The sequence below is a fragment of the Cebus imitator genome, unplaced genomic scaffold (assembly GCF_001604975.1).
Source record: "Cebus imitator isolate Cc_AM_T3 unplaced genomic scaffold, Cebus_imitator-1.0 Scaffold109, whole genome shotgun sequence".
Lineage (NCBI taxonomy): Eukaryota > Metazoa > Chordata > Mammalia > Primates > Cebidae > Cebus > Cebus imitator.
In genome coordinates, this window is record NW_016107424.1 from 4685318 (window position 1) to 4708733 (window position 23416).

General features: G+C 34.7%; 2 protein-coding genes across 11 annotated transcripts in view; both read right to left on the minus strand.

Annotated features, from left to right (window-relative positions):
* RAD54B (RAD54 homolog B) overlaps positions 1–23416 on the minus strand; it is a 111041-nt gene that overhangs the window by 50241 nt on the left and 37384 nt on the right. The window contains exons 1-2 of one of the 10 annotated variants that reach the window (XM_037741874.1): positions 15808–15847; positions 11997–12042 (exon numbers count right to left, since the gene is read on the minus strand). The exons of 6 other annotated variants lie outside the window; for them this stretch is intronic. Coding sequence is in view for 1 of the 4 variants with exons in the window: in XM_017538117.2 (XP_017393606.1) it covers positions 11993–12042 (50 nt within the window). In the remaining 3 variants the exon portion in view is untranslated. Of the gene's footprint in view, positions 1–7442; positions 12043–15807; positions 16266–23416 lie in introns of those variants that run through there. 3 more of the 10 variants (XM_037741873.1, XM_017538115.1, XM_017538117.2) reach the window with 3 other exon arrangements.
* On the minus strand, positions 7439–16513 carry LOC108310907 (fibrinogen silencer binding protein). Its single transcript, XM_017538118.2, has 2 exons — positions 15808–16513; positions 7439–12042 (listed from the first exon to the last, which is right to left on the minus strand). The coding sequence occupies exons 1-2, from the start codon at positions 16179–16181 to the stop codon at positions 11517–11519; spliced, it is 900 nt and encodes a 299-aa protein (XP_017393607.1). The 5' UTR covers positions 16182–16513; the 3' UTR covers positions 7439–11516.

Below are 23416 nucleotides of genomic sequence, written 5' to 3' on the forward strand. Positions count from 1 at the left end.
AAAAAAAAAAAAAAAAAAAAAGAGAAAGAGACATTTTCATACCATAAGAAGTTGTCTACCCCATTGTTTCCACTTCAAGTACCCAAATTACCCCAACCCCTCACCGCCTCTGCTTCTTCAAGTTCTGTCACTCCTTAACTACTCCAAACTGGCTTCCAGTACAGTCTTCCCCTAAACTGCCCTGCTAAAGGACACTAGGAGCTCTTTGTCTATAAACCCACAGGTTGTGTTTTTAGTCCTAATCAAAGTTCTCAAAAGCATTAGACAATGTTGACTACTTCTCTTTGAAATACTGAACTATATTTTTGTAGCTTCTCTAACACACTTCAAATTTCTCTCTCACTTCTTTGCTTGATACTTCTTAAACATCTTTGCCAGTTCATACTTCTACCTTTTATTTATTGGCATTCTTCAGAACTGACTCCTAGGCCCTGTTTTCTCACTGTGTACCACTTCTCTAAGTATAAGTAGCCCATCCACTTCAGTGGCTTCAATGGTAATAACAACCTTTTTTTCTCTAGCCCAGATTACAACTCTTGATCTGTATATCCAATTGCCTCCCAGACATGTCCACATGTCTCATAAACATCTCAAAATCATCATGTCCACATATTTTCTCCAAAAATTGTTCGTTCTTTCGTTTCCCCATGTTTCATCCTTATTCAAGCCAGAAAACTGGAAATCATCCTTGACACTCTCTACTTTGTCAGTCCCACAGATAATCAACCACAAAATCCAGACAATTCTTGCCCTCTACAAGGTGTTCAAAGCTATGTACTGTCCCCTTCTCCATTGCCTCCACTTTTTTCAACTCATCTCTTATCTGGATTTTTGTATTGCTGCAGGAGCTTCCCAACAAGTCTACTGAGATCTTCTTTTGCCACCTCTATTCTCTAAAATCATTTTCCACATTTTTTATAGTTATCCATTTTTAAATGTAAATCTGATAATGTATGCCTCTGGCTTAAAATCCATTAGCTTTAGTAATCTTGAAGGAAGCATGCTATTTCCAGCCATAGCTACTTTTACATGTCATCTTCTAACGCACTTATCTAAATTAACTTCTACTCTGTAAAACTTAAATTTCCAATTGCCAAATTAGATCAACTCACCCTATTACCTCAATATTTATCTAAATAATTCATTATGTAACAAAGTATTTAATGCCAGCCTTCCCCACTAACTTATAAAGTCCTGAGAGGAGGAGTCTGTTTTGAATTGTTCATTACCATACTCACAGAACAAGATACTTTTCAAACACTGCTATTTTGATTCTAGGTACATTTTGACTTAATGTTTATAAAAATATTTAATTAATATACAATTATCAACCAGGCAGTGGCTTATGCCTATAACCCCAGCACTTTGGGAGGCTGAGGCAGGTGGATTACCTGAAGTCAGGAGTTTGAGACCACCCTGGCCAACATGGTGAAACCCGATCTGTACTAAAAATACAAAAATTAGCCAGGCATGATGATGCATGCCTGTAGTACCAGCTACTTTCACAGCTGAGACAGGAGAATCACTTGAATCCAGGAGGCGGAGGTTGCGGTGAGCCAAGATTGCACCATTGCACTCCAGCCTGGGTAACAAGAGTGAAACTCCTCCTCAAAAAAAAAAAAAAAATTTATATATATACATATATATATAAATTATAAAATATATATATATTGCCGGGCGCAGTGGCTCAAGCCTGTAATCCCAGCACTTTGGGAGGCCGAGGCGGGTGGATCACGAGGTCAAGAGATGGAGACCATCCTACTCTACTAAACCCCGTCTCTACTAAAAATACAAAACATTAGCTGGGCATGGTGGTGCATGCCTGTAATGCCAGCTACTTGAGGCAGGAGAATTGCCTGAACCCAGGAGGCAGAGGTTGCGGTGAGCCGAGATCGCACCATTGCACTCCAGCCTGGGTAACAAGAGTGAAACTCCGTCTCAAAAAAAAAAAAAAAAAAAAATATATATATATATATATTTATATATATATAAAATTATCAGTGGTACAGCTCTTTCAGAATTTTCCAGTTTTTCCAATTCTAAATCCAGTTTTAGAATTTTCCAGAAAAGCTCCTCACACACAAAAATTATATATATATATATATATATATATATATATGTATATATAATTGTTAGGGGTAGTTATTCTGGGACATAACAAATTAGTCAATATTTTCTGTAATACAAATAGTTGAGATACAGGAGACTATGTTCCACTATCCCATGTTGCCAATAATCTTGTTTCTACCTTTTGGAGTTATTCACTCTCTCCATATGGCCTACATAATTTTAAAAATGGGACTAATTGTGAAAGAGAATATGTATAAATATACATATACATATGTATTTATCTTAAAATTGATTTTCATTAAGAGTTGCTTTAGAATATAATTCTGTACTCATTTACATTTTTTTTTCATTGCTAAAGAAATTTTTTAATTAAAATACAAATCGACAGTGGCTCGGTTGATTTATTTTCACTGCTAAAGACCTGTTTTCTTCAGCAATGAATTTTTATTTTCATTGCTAAAGAACTGTTACCTTCAGGATCAATCTTTTTCCAAGTAAACTTTATAACAAAGATTCATTAGTCACTTTTTTATGTACCATATTTCATTGATTAGTGAAAGCTTTCATGAACATGTTCTTTTATAACCATAATTTCTACCAAATACAGTTTTACTGAGTCAAATTTTACACAGTTAAATATTACCAGGATTGTATTAATCCAACAAGTTTTAGTAAAGAAAATTTACCAGTTTTTAGATAAATTTGTAGCTGTCATGGTTGATTACTTTTATTTTTTTACCAAGCCCGATCTTCCCAGATAAAGTTTTGAGTTTTTCGCATTAACAAAAGACAGAATGCTTCAATAAATTTTTGAATTCTAAAAAATTTTGCTGGCCAGGTGCAGTGGCTCACACCTGTAATCCCAGCACTTTGGGAAGCCAAGGCAGGTGGATCATGAGGGAGGTAAAGAGATGGAGCCATCCTGGCCAACATGGTGAAACCACATCTCTACTAAAAATACAAACATTAGCTGGGCTTGGTGGTACGCGCCTGTAGTCCCAGCTACTCAGGAGGCTGAGGCAGGAGAATTGCGTGAACCGGGGAGGTGGAGGTTGCAGTGGGCCAAGATCGCGCCACTGCACTCCAGCCTGGCGCCTGGCGACACAGCAAGACTCTACCTCAAAAAAAAAAAAATTTGCTGTGTGCAATTTTAGCCAATTTTAATTAGTTTTCTTTTTGTATTATTTCTACCAGTAGTAGTCGCCGTGCATTGAATTAAAAACTGACAAAATCTTTCTGCACTGCTAAAATTTGTTTCTCTGTTTTATATTAGGTTATCCAAGAGAAACCCTAAAGAGTGGGTAAAAAGAATGTCTTCAACAAAAGGCTGGCGAAAACATCCTGAAGTAAAACACTCTATTATATTTCCAGGGTCTAAGAGAATGGCTGTTAGACTCTTAGACCCTAAAATCCAAGACTCTCCCTGCCACCAGCCCACCAGCTCCGAGAAAAAAACACTGAACAGGATCATTAAATTCTGATAATTCAGAAATTATTTATAATTAACTTTGAAATACCATAAGATTCTCAGACTTAGATATACCCTTTTCTTTTGCAGAACAGCAGAAAGCATGAACTACGGAGACAGACTGGCTGGGTTTGATTCTTAAGTCAGCCTCTTCCTAGCTCTGTAACCCTGGATAAGTTACTTAACTCCTTTGTGTCAGTTTATAAATCTATAAAATGAATATACTACTAATACTCACTTCACAAACCTACTGTGAGCAAGGATTAGTGAATATATGTAAAACACTTGTAACAGTATTTGCCAAATAGTAAGTGCTTCCTTAATGTTTACTACCATCAACATTTGCCCTTGTCCCTTTCCCAGTTACTCCCATTTTTAAAATTATATAGGCCCTACAGCAGGGAATGGAGAGGGTGAATAATTCCAAAAGGTAAAAATGAGATCATGGGAACATGAGATACTGGAACATAACTTCCTATATCTAGACTACTAGTATTACAGAAAATATTGACTAATTTGCTATGTCCCAGAATAGCCACCCCTAACAATCCCATGTTATAATTTTTAACTATAAACTGGGTTCTGATCTATTTTTCCTTGGCCCTATAATGCACTTGCCAAATCAATACCAAAACATGATCAGCATAAACAAGAGACTTGAAGGCCTATCTGCAAGATTCATAAGGTGGCTAGGCACACTGTCTCATACCTCCCAGTACTTTGGGAGGCCAAGGTGAGATAATCACTTGAGCCCGGGAGCTTAAGACCAGCCTGGACAACACAGCAAAACTCTGTCTGTATAAAAAAATACAAAAACTAGCTGGGCGTGGTAGCAAACACCTGTGGTTCCAGCTACTCAGAAAGTTGAAGCAGGTAGATTGCTTGAGCCCAGGAGGTTAAGACTGCAGTGAGCTGTGACTGTGCCACTGTATTCCTACCTGGGTGACAAAGTAAGACCCCATCTCAAAAAAAAAAAAAAAGCTTCCTAAAGGCAGGATGCTTAAAACCATGTCTTGATAAAGGAAAATAATGTCATTTAATATTAATAGTGGGCATTACCATTTTAATGAACAATTCCTAAGCATAGTCACTCTGGAGTTGATCGACTTAATGGTACATCCCATAAACCTAAAGTCTTTAATATTCTTTTTTTTTGTTTGAAGTGAGGTCTTCAGGTTGGTCTCGAACTCCTGGACTCAAGCAATCCTCCCGCCTCAGCCTCACAGTGTTGAGACTACAGGCATGAGCCACTGCACCCAGCCTAACATTCTTTTGTTTAACAATTCTAAATACACACATTGCTTTCAATGGCACAAATGAAATTCAAAATATCTCATATAATCAAATTCAATAGAGAATGTAAATATTCTTGCAGATTATGTTTTGAGTTTTAAAATTACCAAAACCTACCAAAATGTTTAAAATGTATTAACATATAACTTCAATATAAATTTGATTGAAAGTTTTTATTACACTAAAAAGCATATAAACATTAATATAGAAATCGCTTCAAACTGATAATCAGTTTTCCTTATCTAGTAAGAGATTGAATGTCAACTAAGTATAAAGCAAACCTAGAAGACATTTCTTTGCATTAAACATCATTTTCAGAATTATGTTTTATAAGCATAGCAGAGGCTATACATTTCATATTTATTCAATACCTCCTGTCAGAGCATATATGGAACTAGTACTAACGTGGAAAAAAACCAACAAGCTGCAATATTCCCAGATATCTAAATTACCTGCCCAGCATTTTGAATGCACTTAAATATTACGAAAGTTAATCATCAATTTCAATTTTGACATTCCAATCACTGAACATGCAAAGTTTTTTGTTTGTTTGTTTTGAGACAAGCTCTCGCTCTATCACCCAGGCTAGAGTACAGTGGCGCAATCAGGGCTCAAGAAAACCTCCACCTCCTGGGTTCAAGCAATTCTCCTGCCTCAGCCTCCTGAGTAGCTGGGATTACAGGTGCCGACCACCACACCCGGCTGATTTCTGTATTTTTAGTAGAGACAGGGTTTCACCATGTTGGCCAAGCTAGTTTCAAACTTCTGGCCTCAAGTGATCCACCCGCCTAAGCTTCCCAAAGTGCTAGGATTACAGGTGTGAGTCACTATGCTTGGCCTTTTGCAAATATTAGAGAAAAAATAAAAATGAAAATTCTCATACCCTGTTGATAGAAGTGTAAAATGATATAATCATGTTAGAAAATGTCTGGCAGTTTCTTAAAGGTTAAATCAATATGGTTCCCTAATCTAGCATTATGTCCATGAAAAAACTGCACAAGAATATTCATAGAATCTTTATACATAATAGCCAAAGTCTGGAAAGTCCATCAAAAGATAATGGATAAATAGTGTGGTATATTTATATAATGGAATACTGCTCAGCAACAGAAAGCAATGAGTACTAATAGAAGGATGGTTGAACATGGATGAAGATTAAAAACACTAAGATAAGTTTAAAAAAAAAACAAAAAACAGAAACAAAGTATGCATCTTGTATGATTCCAATTATATGAAGTTCTAGAATGGGCAAAACTTACCTATAATTTTTTTCAAATTAGGACAGTGATTGCCTGACGTGCTAGAAGACTGATTAGAAGCAGGAAAGAGAGAACTTATGAAGTGATGTTTTAAATCTTGATAGAGGTTTGAGCTACACAGTTGTACATCAAAACTCACCAAATAGTATATTTTAAATTTGTGCGTTTCACTGTATGCAAATCTTACCTAAAAAACACACATGCACAAATAAATAGTGAACTCTAGTAATACTCATGCTGAAGTACTTAGACGTAAATTATTCTAATTCTACAACTTGTTTTGAAGTAACACTTTTCCCTTAAAAAAAAAAAAAAAGAATTGGACAGATAAATATGTGATAAAACAAATATAGCAAAACATTAATTCCAGAATCTACATGATAAGTATATGAGTACTTACTATAACTGTCTTTTAACTTTTTCTGTATGTTTGAAGGGTTTCTTAATAAAATGTTAGGGGAAAAAAAACTTTATAAAAAAGGTGAATTCACACATAAACTTTAAAACATAAAAGACCTGCTAGCAAAGTGTAATTATAATTATATATCCTTTAAGTTGTCTGGACTGACAGGAGTGGTATTTTTCTTTTTCTTTTTTTTTTTTTGAGACAGAGTCTCACTCTGTCACCAGGCTGGAGTACAGTGGAGAGATCTTGGCTCACTGCAACCTCTGCTTCCTGGTTCAGGTGATTCTCCTGCCTCAGCCTCCCGAGTAGCTGAGACTACAGGCATGCATCACCATGCACAGCTGATTTTTTGTATTTTAGTAAAGATGGGGTTTCACCATGTTGTCCAGGATGGTCTCGATCTCTTGACCTTGTGATCCGCCCACCCTAGCCTCCCAAAGTGCTGGGATTACAGGCGTGAGCCTCCATGCCCGGTGGTATTTTTATTTTTATGTACTCATTTATTTTGCTTTCCACTATTACAAAGCAATTGGAAACTAAAAATAACATCCTCGAATTATAACTACTAGCTTTAATCAATATAAAAGATATATAAAAATATATTGAACAATTTCTCAAAATTGTATACAAAGATTTTGCATGACTGTTAATGTTTAATTAGGTTGCTTATTCTAAGAAGTTACTCTTTTGTTTAAGTATGCAACCATATTTCATCTAATTATTTTAAAGTATTTACAATCAAATTCACCATCAAATATTTGATTTTGAAAAGCTGTGGCTCTTAACATTTGAAAAAAAAATGAAATGTGATATTTAAATATGGTACATTGGGCATCTTCTATAATTGTCTAAATAAATGTATTTCAATTATGCCTCATCAAAAAATGTTATTGCTACAGTACTGAATTATTTGTCTTAATGGCACACAAAGAAGTACACAAATCAGTACAAAGTATTCTCTTGTATTTAAAAGAACATGTGTTAACAAAGCATTTAACCATCATTATCTACAGTATATGTTAAACACAATTTATTACACTCTAAGTTACTTAAACATGTGTATTTAAAATTTGACATTACTCTAAAAGAAGGCACATGAAAAAAACTCATAAACATTTTCACGTAAGTAAATACAGAACAGGGTAGAGTGACTCCTTAAAAAAAAATGAAATAACAAGAAGTTGATATCTCATCGTACAAAAAAAAAATACTTAATTTGACTATTTTAAGAAATATGGCATTCATTAGAAATAAGTTTCATTGACTTTTCTCAGGATGTCATTACAAATCATAGCTAGTTTACAAAATCATAAGTTGTAACAACATATCCATTTATATTCATATGGATAACAGAAAGGGAAGTAGCTATCCACTATCTGAAATACTAATGTATTAGATGAAATAATCTATTTATTTAGTATATTTATCAAATGTAATATATTTCTACAGAATCAAGTCTACATTTAAAAAAAAAAAATCACTGTTCTCTGTGTTCACCCAGCATTACATTTTGTAATTAAAGCTCATGGCCCCCAAACAAGTGTCGGTGGTACGCAGGATGTCTGGTGGCTTAAGTGATAGTCATCCCTCAGTATCCGGGAGCGATTGGTTCTAGGACACCCTTTACCCCATCAAGATCCACAGATACTCAAGTCCCTTATATAAAATGTTTGTATTCACATACAATTTACACACATCCTTCCAAATACTTTAAGTCATCTCTAGATTACTTACAATGCCTAATACAATGTAAATGCTACATAAATAGTTATGATGCAGGATGGTGAGCCCCAAAATTGGGGGTTAGCCCAACTCCTACCTCAGTTATGCTGTATTTTTAAATTTTGTATTACTTTTTATTGTTGTACTGTTAATTTTTTTTTTTTGCTTGAATATTTTCAATCCACAGTACTTCAATCCGCAGGTGTGAAACCTGCAGATAGAGAGCCAAGTGTATATTCCATTGGTAGTAGCAAAATTTCCCCTATATATTTCCCTTAATGAAACTTGTCCTCAACAAAAACTGCTAATGTTAGTTGGTAGTTGGTAAGTATTCCCCAAATTCAAAAACGTCTCAATGTGAGAAAGAAGAAAAAAAAAAAAAAAGGTTTGGTTCCAAATTACCCTAAGATACTCTGTAAGAAAATAAACAGCCTCTGAAAAGGATTATATGGCCAAATAAATAATTTTCTTTGTACAGGAATTCTCATAAACTATACTATGCTAAACATGGTTGTACAAGGGAAGGTAGACAATGAGCAGAATTATAAGCATTTAAACTTTTGCAAATTAAAATTAAAACAAGATTGACTTGGAGAAAAAAAAGATTGACTTGGAAAAATTGCTGCAGTAAACTCAGAGTGTGATTCTGGTGTTTAAAATTACGTACAAATAGGTTTCTTACTGTATATAGCCCCTAAATGCTAATGAATTGTGTCATCTAACACACTAAAGAAAAAGCAATCTTAATGCTGGAGAAAAATAAGATTGTAGCAGACTGTGTTTATGCTATTTTACGGTCAGCAAAGGAATTTTCAAAGGCAATTTTGTGTACACATAATTTTTACCTTTCACAATTATTTCAGAACTTAACCACCAAAAAAAGATGTCTTTTCTAGAAACATCTCATAGAATTAATGTTCCACAGAACACACTTGGGAAAACTCTGATTTGCTGTACAAAGCCAACATTCAAATTGAACATTCCATTATCAATTCATGCTGAAACTGTAAAGTGAATTAAATCTCATATATTTGCTTTCAATAATTTCAAAAAATAAAGCTTACTAATGCAAAGATGTATTTACTATAATTATACTGTGAAACATTACCTTAAATTAAGAATTACAAAATTCATTAGACTCAAAGAGATGTCATAGCACAGATTAAAGAGAAAAGGTAACATTGTCAAAATGATATGCCATATTATATATTCAGTACATCTTTATAATTTAAAAAGTTAACTCTACCAGGTATAAAACACCTTCGTTTTAATCCAACCAATGAAATTAAGCAGTCAACATGCTAAAATAGTACCTTAAGAGTTCATTTTATATTTTTTTCCATTTCTATAGCCATGACTTAAATTTCTGATTTAAGTTCCTCTCAACACCTGTCCCTAAATGCCACTCCTCCTAAATCACAACTATAATCAAATTAGTCCCCTAATACAAAGCCTTCAGTGGCTTCCCACTGTATGATGAGTTAAGTCTGACTCATTATAAATAATATTTAATGTAATTCATAATCTGGTAACAACCATCATCCAAATTTATATCCCTCAGTTCACTTTCAACTGCTCTTCAACAAAAATTTTGAGACTAGTATGATTTAGGCACCAAATAATGTTCTAAAATACTCTGTTTCACTGGTCCCCAAACTTTAGCATGCATCAGAATCTCTAGAGGGTTTATTAAAGAGATTGCTGACCCCACCCTCAAGGTTTCTAATTCAGTTCGAATTGGAATTACATTTCTAACAAGTTCTCAAGTGATGCTGATACTGCTAGTCAGGACCCATACTTGGAAAACTATTGCTCTACTCCAAAGGCCACAAAGTGGAAGCCCAATGGTTCAATGAGGCCCACTCACATGTTGTCTGTATAATGTCTTGAAAGCAAGAGTTATTTGCAAACATTTTAAAATTGGAAAATTCTGCATTAAACCAATGTAGATTTCTGGTTTTCTCCCGCATGTGAAAATTCTGCTGGAGTTAAACAGCAGCTATCCTACCTAGTCCAGGGAGATGTCCTTCCTAGTCCAGGATACCACAATCCAAACTCTCTCTACACTCACTTAAAATCACTGGCTTAGCACTGCATTTGTGCTTATATACCCAATCCACTTTTTCCCATTTCCTTGTCTTTTTTCCAGCTTCTCACTCTGACTTCAAACACCCATGCTCCCCTTCACTGCTAAAATTCCACCTACCCCATTCTAAAACTTGGCTTAAAAATCCTTTCTCAACAGAACCCCAGCAAAAATAGAAATTCTTAAGTAAATACTTATTAGATACTTAATATAAATTTAATATATGTGCTTTAAGAATTGAGGTTTTATTTCCACAAATACTAAAAAGATAATACTTAAAAAAACATAAAATTTTAATTTTGTTCATTCTGATTTTTGCTGTGAAAGAAATTTTTTCCAGAACAGGACATTTAAAATGAATTAAGATATGTCTTTAATCACACAGCCAAATTATATAATAGCATCAATGGAATACCTTGTCTATTTTGCTGGACCAAAAATAGAGAGAGAATGGGGTAATTGATACAATTTTCCTGATTTCACAACCTAACAATCTTAAAAAACAATTTTAATGAAACAAATGCTTCTAGTATTTAAATCTAGAGAATATTTTTGTGGATATTTACTTCTATCAAATAGTGGGAGGAAAATTACACAAAGAAAAACTAAGTGCTGGTCCCTGCTCTGCCATAAATAGCTCTGTTACACAAAGTAAATCACTGAGTTCTCCCTGAACTTCTGTTTCATTACCTCTAAAGTGCAGAGGCAGAAAAAGTGTTCTCCAAATATCTTCCATCTCTAAAATCCTAGGATTTACTCCTTCAAAAGATAAAAGCATAAAAACCAGTATCATACAGACAAGCTTCTTGGTATTAGGTTAGTATAGCTTCTAAATTAGACTGACTTAAAAATCTTTAGCTACAGTTTTCAAAGTTCTAACTAAAAATGTTAAAGACTCAGAACTTTGAAAGAATATGTGTTTGTCGTATTTGTGTATATCTTAGTGATCAGAATAAAATATCTTTTGTAAGGTCAACAAACTCAGGAAAAAAAAAAAGACAATAAAAACTATAACCATGCCAATCAATCAGTAAATTTTAATATCTCAAAATAAAATAACTAGAAAATTATATAAAAAAAGATTTTCCATAATAGAGATTAACAACATTTTTTAAGAACATGTATTCTGTTTCAGGATACTCCCAAATTAAAGTAATTTGGCCAAAATCAAAATTAACCAATTGCAAGATTGACCAAAAAAAAAAAAAAAACTTAGAGACTGTTATATTCAGGTAGATCATGCCGTAAGCGAATTGCTTTCAGCTTCTCCACTTCAATTTTTGCTCTTAGTAGTTCTTCCTCTAGCTGCTGCCTTCTTTTCAATCCATCCCTCTTCTCCTGAACATACAATCCAAAATTTTTTTGATTTTCTAAAATTATCTGATGCTCCTCTTTCAACATTTGCAGGATCTGAGGATCATACCCTAATAGTGACCTAAAGTGTTCGCCACTCTCATGCCGAAAAAAATCATCTCTCCTTGGAATAGAAGATGGAGACGATGTCATTCTCATATCAACAGAGGAAAGTGAAGGCGACAAGGATCTTTCCATAACATGTACTAATTCATGTTCTTCTCTTTGCTCTAAAGTATCACTTTGTTGAGAATTTAAAACCAGTGGAGGAGGTGGTTTAATGTCTTCTTCTTGCTTCACCTCCACTGTAATGGCAACAGGATGGTGATCCAACATTACCTGTAGTGAACTGGTACCAGCCTGTGCCTCCTCATCCAAGTTTGCACTATAGCACACAAAAAAGCATTATAATATGTAAATCAAATGAAGAAAAAGTATATTTATAGCATAATTTTATGTTTAATATACATTAAATTATAAAGTTTTAAAACTATAAAGAAAGTTATGAAACCAAAAAAAATCTTAACACTTGAAATACCCTGAAGTGCCTAAGATTGGGATTTCAATAATATATACCTATAGGTCTCCCCCATCCTTAACTTTAAAACTGTGCTCTTAAAGAGGCAAGAAATTACCAATATTACACAAGGCCAATGAAGAAAATAAAAAAGAAAAGCCAGTTTTAATGTTGTCAAATAGACACCTATTTTCCCCACAACCCTGAGGTTCTCAAATGGCATAAAGAGCCATTTAATGCATTCTCAGTCTTACTATTCCCAGACCTTAGCCCTAGACCTCCTATTTCTGCTCTCCTGGACTGATCTTAAAACCACCAAGGCCCATAACTCCTAGGAGGACAGTGAAAGGCCATCTACGGGAGATACTGATTTCTGCATTTGCCCAAAAAATAAAACATAAAGACTGTGTATATCCTAACTTTCTTATTTCAGATGCAATGGCACTTCCCTTTTACCTATCCTGAACCAGATGACTCAGGTGCTCTTTAAGTCTTTCAATCACTGTTCAGATAAAGTTCACAACAGCAACAGTTTTAATCCACCACTGTATAATGAGTACCTAGTAGGTACTGTACTTAGAACCTAGTAGATGCTCATTATATGTTGAATGACTGAAAAAACAAATTAAACGACTTTTTAATAAAATATTTTAATAGCCTATACACATATATTAAAGGTTTATTACATTTACAGATTTGTATTACATTTCCACCAAATATGCATTTTAATGGAGACAACTACCGCTTTAGCATAAACTTCAACATACCAAGTTATATTATAAATGCAATAAACCTTAAAATTCTGTTTTTTAAACATAATTTTATATACAACATGAAGCTGTGAATTAAGAATATCTGCTCTTTGAGGGTTTTTTTTTTTTTTAATTATGCTTCTGTCTAACTAAACATAAAAGTTACAGAGGGAAATGAGATTATTGAACATTAATGGAAATATTTTATTTAATATTATATGGAGATTTTACAAATAAGAAACATAATTAAAAGAATATTTTATATATGGATAATTAAAATGCTGGAACAAGTTCAAGTAGAATGCATGGAGAAAGATTAAAACTATCCATATGTCACTTACTAATGGCATTAAATTGCCAGAAATATCAGATATTTATCTAAGAGACAAAATGAAACATATATATAGTATATAATGAAAAATCTATTGGTAGATTACATAAATTCACTTTTGTTCTTGTCCCTATTTGTGTTATTTTATGATCTCCAAAAACAAAACAATTAATTATAAATGTAATTCAAAGTAACAAAATCTGCCTCTATTAATAGCTCTGCTAAAACCTAGAATGGGAAAAGGCTAAAACTGCATATGAAAATTGAGTTTTTAAAACCACTCAATTACTATTTCAAATTAGTATGTACAATAGACTATAAACATAGACATTATACTCCCAAGTAAATTAAAAACATGCCTTATATCTGGAACATTCCATTTCAGCTAACACATTACAACTAAGGCATAATGTAAAAAAGAAGGAAAAAAAGCTTTAGAGCAGGTCACAAAAATGACAGAGAAGAACTTGAGAATCAGAACTTTGAAGATCAGTTTACAAAAACACAAAATATAAACTGATATTAGGGAAAGGCAAAAATAAAGACATAAGGCAATGTGAGTTACAGAAATAAATAGCCTTACAAAACAGGTATATATTTTTAAGTATGTTACTGCAAACACTAGTATTTTCCTTATTAAATAGGGAGAGTTTGGTAAGATTAGCAGGCATATTTATATAGAAGTATAGTCAAGATTATAGAATAATCATAAACTTCTGAGATTAAGATTCAAGGATGATGTCAAATAAATATAAGCACATTAAAGAAATAAGCTAATACGGAGAAAATGTCAATGTAGACACACTAACATAAGAAGTTAAGAGGCATATTTCTTATATTCTTCCCTTTAAAATCTAACAAATTGGTATTATTTAAGCCATAGGTATAGGAATGCACAAATCAACTCATTTTTATCACAGAAACATTGATGTTCCGAAAGATTTTTTGTGTGTGTGAATATTGTATACATACACACACAAATGGTCAAAATGTAACCAGATACTTGTATATTTATATACTCACTGTATGTAATTCTCTTCTATACTCACTGTATTTTTAAAATATGCAACTAAAATTAGTTTCTACATGTAGTTTTCAAGTTATAAAAATTTATACCTACTAGCCAAAAGGTACAGTTTTATACCTGCAATGCAAAAAACACTTTTCTCTATGGTTCAAGGGGGAGAAAATTTGCATAAGCAGCACAGCATAAAACAATTTTACTGGGTAGTTTTCTGGATATCCAGCTATTGGGATTTCATCATTTGTCATCACAGTGAACATTTTAACCAGTGGCCCCAAGAATTAATCCACTGTGTATTCATGTCCTGGATTCCCACTGGTGATATTTTTTTTACTGTGCTATCAGATAGTAGAAATAAGCAGTATCTGGTAAAAAGCTAGGCTCAAAAATAATTTCCTAGTAAATTACCAAAATAATATATACACTTGGCTACAAAGTGTTTTTTTCTGTTTCTCTCCTAATTTCAAAGGGATTTCACAATAATCAATAATTTGCTTATATAATGCCTCTCCCACCAATAGAAAAGCACATTGTGTAAAGCTTTGTTTGAAAGCCCCCTCAAACTAACAAGGAGTTTACAATTTGTTTAAATTACCCTAAATGGTTCAGAATAAGAATGTAGCTGCCATTTTCATATTTTGCCAGAGGTTACAATCCGAATTAGTGACAAGATAACAGTTTTGAAAATTCCAAGGCAAATAGTCACATAGAACACAAGTTTAACCAAAAAATTGCTTCTAACTCTAAAAAAACCCAGCTGCTCTTAGGGGTATTTTAAAATTCATAATTTGATATCCTTGCAAAACAGTAAGAGAAAGCTTACTCTTTCCTATATGACCCAAGATCAAAGTGAAACTAGACCATTAAGGAATAAAAAGAACAAAAACTTTAAATTTTATTAAGTAAACTGAATCCCTAATTAGGCATTAACTCCTTTTAGTTGTGTTCATCTTTATTTTAAATGTGTTAGAAAAATAATTTAAACTGTCTTTATATACACAATCATGCCACTAACAAGTTTACTTATTGATTTTAGCTCTATTTGTTAGTTAATGCATATTCAATAAGTGTAGACAATGACAATTCATAGAAAAGCAAAGGTTCCATTTCTCTAGAAGCTGCTAACTTTATATAAATTTCATATAAAATTAAAAATTCCAGTGAAATGTAATCTTAAATTTAAAAAAAAAGTATCTCTCAGAAGCAAACTAAATAATTTAATTTTAAAGCTTAAAAAGTTTATGAAGTGATGTCACAAATTTCATCCCACTTATTCGTCCCTAACCTTTACTTTTAGAAACTACAGGGGGCAAGGGGGAGGGGAAGACAGTCAAAAAGTAGCTTAAATGCAAAAGAAAAATTCCTTATAGCCTCACTTTTCTCTTTTTAAAAAATGCAAAACAAAGACACTATTCATTGCTCCCGTTGTGGGGATGCTTACTATGCATATCTCTGTCACAACTAAGCCAAAGCCCAATGGATAGGAGGCGCCATAATTTTCCATAACAAAATAAAATAAAGCTTACCTTTGTATGTGGTTCCTGTCTCTTACCAGGCAAAAACTGGAAATCTGGGGAATCATCTCCATAACTTTCTTGGTTGGCTCAGAAATATTGCTTTTAAAATCTGATTGGGTCTCTTTTTGCTGCAATAGCTCCTGTTTGGCATATTCTTTGAGCCTTTTGTAAAGGGTGCGTAGGCCTTGTGCTGTTCGAGGAGGGCGGTCTACTCCAATTGCATTATAGTTAACTGCTATGATATCCCAACATCTATTCTTTTCCACTATTACTGAATGTTTATTAGTGTGTTCTTCGAGAATTTTCACATATGGCTTCACAAGCTTTAGCAAATCAAGCTTTTCAGATAAGGTAAAATTGGAAGATCTAGCCTTTCCTACCATTGTTCTTTTCAAATTAAGTAGGCAGTTTCTGAAACCACCATGCAGCCTTCAGCTCTGCTCAGCTCTTTTCACAAACAGAAAAAGATCAGGCTTAACTAGGCTAGCCTCATTTAGGCCCACGCCTACAGGGGAGGGTTTATTAAAATTCCTCCAGCTTAAGCTGACGCAGGTTCAGGAAATCTGCTTAAGCCAAGCCTGACCTACATAAAGCTTCTCACTGAAGAAGACAGGAAGGCACAAGCAAAACACACTTGTGTATAAAGGGAACAGCTCGAGACAGGATTTAATACACAAAGGTCTAGAGATAAGCATGGAACACAGCTAAAAATTAGCTAATTTAGTGAGAATATCAAATTTCACACATATATGCCTAGCTGACAGACTGAACTGCATTGCAGTATCACTTTAATAAAAACAAAAGAGGAACTGTTTTGCGCTATTTATTTACAAATCCAGTAGACAGAAAACTGAAAGATATGAGTAGTGAATGTAGTAATTCCTAACAGAGCCTCTCATCACTGTTTCTGAGCTGAGTGTTCTCCCTTACAAAATCTGCATAATGCTGGACCTGCTGTCAATCAGGAATTGCATATCCTCTAGCTAGTTAGGTTACACCCAGACCCAGACTCCACAGTAAAGCTAAGCTTCTCCTTCATTTTACAGTCTACATTAGCCTCTGCATATTTTTTTTTTCAGTTAAGAAGAAATTTTTATAGAACACTCAATCTAAAAAGCAGGTTAAAAATCATATTTTTAAAGCAATGGTTTATTCTAGCCGTAATGTATGTGAATATGCTAGCCTGCCTTATCATGTGTAAAAAATCACTATTCATGGTGAGAAACAGTATAATCATGCCTTAAGACTCCACACACGAAATCGAATTTGCTATTATAATAGAGCCAGATTTTTTATTTAGCTATATTCACCCAGTTTGGACTATGAAAAGAAACAGCTAGTCAAGCCATTTTCAAGGCCACCAGTTTCAATGCTTAGAATATATTTGTTAACCCCAGTATGAAAATACATGATACATAATGATGTAAGTAAGACAAGCCTATTTTCTCACAATATACATGTTTTTTCCAGATAGGGGAATAAATCAGAACATATTTGAACATAGTTCTATCCAATCAAACTGTTAACTGAACAACTGTGATAGTATTAAGAGGTGGGGAAATAAATTTTTTAATTACTGACCACATATAAAAATGCTCCCAGGCACTGCACAAGACCCAGTGAAATCAAAAGTCAATCTAGATACAGCAACTATCCAGGGAACTGTAGTTCCATAGAAATGCTATAAATTCTCAATTATCTTGTTTTTCATTCTTTTAACAATGGAGAAGCAAATTAAATTTATTGAGCTCTCACCTCGAGCCAGACAATGTGTTAGAAGCTTTAAATGTATTATCTTTCAGAAAACCAGTGAAAGACTGCGGGATGTCCTATGGAATGCTAGGTGTTGTCTGGTATACCCCACTGAGTAATTTGATTCTATAATAGTTCTTTCCTTTCATTGTCTTTGAGCAGTTTTGCAGCTCTGTAAATTGTAGAAATCAGCAATGCAAATGATTCTTGTCCATAGAGACGCAAAAAGAAAATCAACAACTGGACCACAGGTACGCAAAATCATTCTAGCATTTCTAGCATTTTCTGAGCTTTCACAACATTAAAAGAGAATCAAAGAAAGAACACAGGGTATGTATTTTATTTAGATAATTATTTTGTTATTTTCTGAAGAAATACAAGTATTATGTTAAGAATGAAACGCTACTAAAATATGAAAAAATGTTCAATCTCAGTTATCAAGGAAATGTATACTAAAAATGATTTTCATTCATAGATTGGCAAAATTTTTTAAGACTTAAAATGCCAAGAGTAAGCTTAGCCAGGCTCAGTGGCACATGGGCCTATAATCCCACAGTTTTGAGAGACCAAGGATCGCTTGAGCACAGGAGTTCAAAACCAGCCTGGGCAACATGGAGAAACCCTGTGTCTACTAAAAATACAAAAATTAGCCAGGTATGGTAGCATGTGCCTGTAGTCCCAGCTACTCAGGAACCTGAGGTGGAAAGATCACTTGAGCCCAAGAGGTTGAGGCTGCAGTGAGCCATGATCATACAACTGCACTCCAGCCTGGATCACAGAACCTAAAAAGAAAAAAAAGAAAGAAAAGAAAAAAAATGCCAAGAGTGGATAAGGATACAAGGGAAGGAGTACTCTTCTGTACTGTTGAAGGGAGTGTAAAATGACGTTTTGGATAGTGATCTGGGAGTATCTACTAATATTTTACACGACTAAGAAATCTCCTAAAACTGTAGTAATTTTATGTCTCAGAATCTACCCTAGAAAAATACTCAAAATGCACACGGGAGCAATGAAGTATTCTACACAGTTGCGTACAGTGGAAGGAATCTAAAAGCACAGCAGTTGCAGTTAAAATCATACAACACATCCATAACATGGTCTACTCCAAGCAGCATTAAATCAAAGAAGCAGATTATAATATATTTGAATATATCATGCTGTTGATGAGAAAAGTAAAACTCTGTATAAAATATTTTCAGAGATTAATTCTGAGCCAAATAACCATGACCGTGGCCATGACACAGCCCTTAGGAAGCCTTGAGAACATGTGCCAAGGTGGTCGGGGTATAGCTTAGTTTTATATATATTATATATATATATTTATATGTTTTATATATATTATAGATTTATATATTTTAGGGAGGCATGAGACATCAACCAAATACATTTAAGAAATACATTGGTTTGGTTCAGAAAAGCAGGACAACTCAAAGTGGTGAAGGAGGCAGGGGGGTTCCAGGCTATAAACGTTTTCTGGTTTACAATTAGTTGAGTTTTTCTGAAGACGGGATCAATAGAAAGGAAATGTATGTTCAGGTTAAGATAAAGGATTGTGGAGACCAAGTTTTATTGTGCAGAGGAAGCTCTCAGATGGCAGACCTCAGAGAGAACAGGTTGTAAAATGTTTCTTATCGGACCTAAAAAGGTGCCTGGATCTGGAAAGGAAGGAAGGAAAACAAGGGGAAAGTAGATTTTCTATAGAATGTGGATTTTTTCCCATAAGGGAAGGCTTTGCAGGGACATTTCAAGATATGGCAGAGAAACATGTTTTCGGGTAAAATATTTTTATTTTCTTCCATGTTATCCCAGAGTCAGACTGAAAAGTAAGTCATGATATACAGAGTTAAATAAAACCCATCTGATGGGAATTTATGGTTTATAAGGGCATGACTCCCCAGACTCCTTAGATAGGAATTTGAGCAAGATTAAAAAAAAAAAAATCAGAGCTTAGTCCTCAATGCAGACAGCACAAATTAGTGATAACCTATGTAAACTGTAATTGATGATTAATCTGAAATATTTATTACTGTTTTGATTATATTATAATAAAATTATCTTTCTACATTAACACAGAATGGACAAGTTTTTAATTTAAAAGGAAGGTATACTACTGATGCAGAATTGAGTGGAAAACACTGTGCAGGACTTTCTAAAGCAGACTACGAGAAGTGTCATGGATATAGCTGTCAAAAACATTACAAATATGTGTGCAAATGCTATGAATCATTTCCAGTTTACGGAACTGGTAAAAGAAATTGAATGACTTTTTTGTTCTTTGCCAATGCTCACTGGTGTAGTCACAGAGTTTTATGGAGCTGTCTGAGAGTAAAAAACTCAAACTGTTTTTCCTCTGCTCTCACACCACAACAATCACCACGGAAGACTTGTGCAACCAAATGTGTGGCAGTTTCTCCCTACACACCAAGGAAGAAATAAGTTCTTCAATGGACAGTAGCTGGGTGTCCTCCAACTCAACTCCAACACTATCTACCAGGATATAGTGTTAGATCTCACAGGTTGAGGGCTCAGTACCACAAACCCCATGGCCCCACCAGTCACAAGTCTGGGCCTCCAGAACGGCTGATGGAAAAGCTTCAAGTTGGGGTTCTGACAATTGCCTCTGGGTTCTATGAGTTTGCTAGAGTGGCCACAGGACTCCAGAAACATGTTTAGCAGTTTATTATAAAGGATATTACAAAGGATACAAATGAGCAGCTGGATGTAAGAGATGCATAGGGTGAGTTATGGTGGAAGAAACACAGTTTCCGTGCCCACCACGCGCACAACCTTCCAGAAACCTCCACTTATTCAGTCATCTAGAAGCTCTCCAAACACAGGGCTTTTGGGTTTTTTATGAAAGCCTCATTACATAGTTATGATTGATTAAATCATTGGCCACTGGTGATCAATTTAACCCTCAGCTTCTCTTCTCTCCCCAGAGATAGGGGTGAGGCTGAAAGTTCCACCCCTCTAATGGTGCCTTGGTCTTTCAGCTAAACAACCCGCATCCTGAAACTACATAGGGGCCATCAGCCATCAGTCAATCACTGGCACACAAACAGGCATTACTGTGGAGGTTCTAAGGATTTTAGGAGTTGTATGCCAAGGAAATAGGGTTGAAGACCAAATACATATTTCACAATATCATATTATTAACTTCAGTTGGAGATTTTTGTGAAACAAAATGCTTACAAAACAGTCAATAAACAAAGGCAAAAAAAAAAAAACCTAAGTTCTATCAACAGATGAACAGATAATGAACTGCATATACACAATGGAATATTATTAATATTTGGTTATAAAAAATGAAATCCTGTCATTTGCAAAAACATGGATGGAACTGGAGGTCATTATGTTAAGTGAAATAAGGCAAGCACAGAAAGACAAATGCCATATGTTCTCACTCATATGTGGGAGCTAAACAGGTGAATCTCGTGGAAGTAGAGACTTGATTAGTGGTTACAAGAGGCTGAGAAGGAGAGGTGGGGATTAAGAAAGGTTAGTTAATGGGTACAAAACTACAATTAAATAGAAAGAATAAGATCTAGTGTTCAATAACATAGGAGGGTGACTATAGTTAACAATAATTTATTGTATAGTTTAAAACAGAAGAATTGGGATGTTCCCAACATAAAAAAATGTTTGAGGTGATGGCTGTCCTAATACTCTAGTCAAAGACAATAAAATCTTGGGACCCCAAACTCATTATACCAAAGGGAACATTAAACCTAGAAAATGAGTCATGCAACGCTGCTTTTCCTTCCTCCTCGTTTCCTCCATAGCTATAATTTCACAACCCTGTGTCATAGCATTACATGTTAAGTCAGGGTCCCACAATGGCAAAAGGACATATACCTCCCTCACAAATTTCTCACAGGAAAATGCCTTCCTAGTCACTAAAACCTTTCAGGATACATATCCCCCTATAAAACCAGCACATGCCAGTTGTAACCTTCGGTGTGCAACCTAAGTTTAATTCTTAAAACTGAGTTCTGTTAAATCTCACACTGACAATGTCAATTACAACCTTACCTTCCTAGGTACAGAACAGGGACAAGACAAAAAAATCACTCCTTCAATCATGTCTTTTGCAAGGACATGGATAGAGTTGGCAGCCATTACCCTCAGCAAACTAATGCAGGAACAGAAGACTGAATACTGCATGTTCTCACAAGTGGGAGCTGAATGATAAGAACACATGGACACACTGGGGGGAACACACACTGGGACCTCTAGGGGTGCTGAGGAGAGCATCAGGGAGAACTTGAAATAAATGTTGAAGAAAAATAATAATAGTAATAATCCAAGGGAATAAAATGAAATTTTTAAATTAAAAAAAATTACTCCTTCCCCTACCCCAAGATGCATACATAACTGACTCTTTACTCTTTCAAATGTTTACCTTACCTTATGTAAAACATAGATTTACTGAGCCTCACAAAAATTGTAGCCTTTTGTCCCACTGCCTCCCTTACCTTCCTTTGTCCCTTCTGCTTGCTCTTTACTCTTCAGTACTGGGTTTTAGAAACCCCCTTTTGGAAAGCACAGGTAACAGATGCTCTTGTGACTTGTGTTTTTCCCAGGTGCATCCTTAAACACTGGCTTAATGAACCTCTACTGATTGAGTCACCTTTTTGGTTAATACACTGATTTGATCATTACACATTGTATGCATATATCAAAGTATCATATACACTCTCAAAATGTGTACAACTATTATGTATCAATAAATAATAAAAATAAACTGCAAAAATAAAAAATATATATAAGTTTACCCATTTTGGGGGTTTTCATTTACTTATGAAGGATCCTGTATCATATAAAATTTATGTTAAATAAATTTTATGCCAGGCCAGGCACGGTGGCTCAAGCCTGTAATCCCAGCACTTTGGGAGGCCGAGGCGGATGGATCACCAGGTCAAGAGATTGAGACCATCCTGGCCAACATGGTGAAACCCCGTCTCTACTAAAAATACAAAAATTAGCTGGGTGTGGTGGCATGTACCTGTAGTTCCAGCTACTCGGGATGCTGAGGCAGGAGAATTGCTTGAACCTGGGAGGCAGAGGTTGCAGTGAGCCAAGATTGTGCCACTGCACTCCAACCTGGCACCTGGCGACAGAGTGAGACTCTGTCTCAAAAAAACTAATATAAATAAATTTTATGCTTATGAAATACAATAGAAAAATGGATGTAGAATACAGATAATTCAATGAATAAAACATAAATGTCCAACATATTAAGAACTCCACAAGTAAACAGGGAGATACAAATTAAAAGATAACAGTAGGTTTTCCTCATTCAATTGGCAAAAGTTAAAAGGCTTAGTAATGTGTTAAAGAAGATGGGAAAATAAATTCTCTCATACACTAATGATGGCAGTCATTTTGGAAAGCAACTTGGTAGACCATATTAAAGTGTAATGCAAACACATTATGATCTGACAACTCCTGAGAAATACATGCAAATGTTCACAAGACCACATGCACAAGGATGTTCACTGCAGTGTTTTTAACAGTAAAAAAAAAAAAAAAAAAAAAAAAAACAACCTAAATAAACTATGATACCATTGTATATTTTGCCGCTATTAAAAAGAATAAGGTGGATCTACATATTCTAAAATGAAAACAAAAAACGTCCAAGGCAAACTACTGAGAACTGTAAAGAATTCTTGGCAGGCCAGGCGCGGTGGCTCATGCCTATAATCCCAGCACTTTGGGAGGCCGAGGCGGGTGGATCACGAGGTCAAGAGATCGAGACCATCCTGGTCAACATGGTGAAACCCCGTCTCTACTAAAACTACAAAAAATTAGCTGGGCATGGTGGCGCGTGCCTGTAGTCCCAGCTACTAGGGAGGCTGAGGCAGGA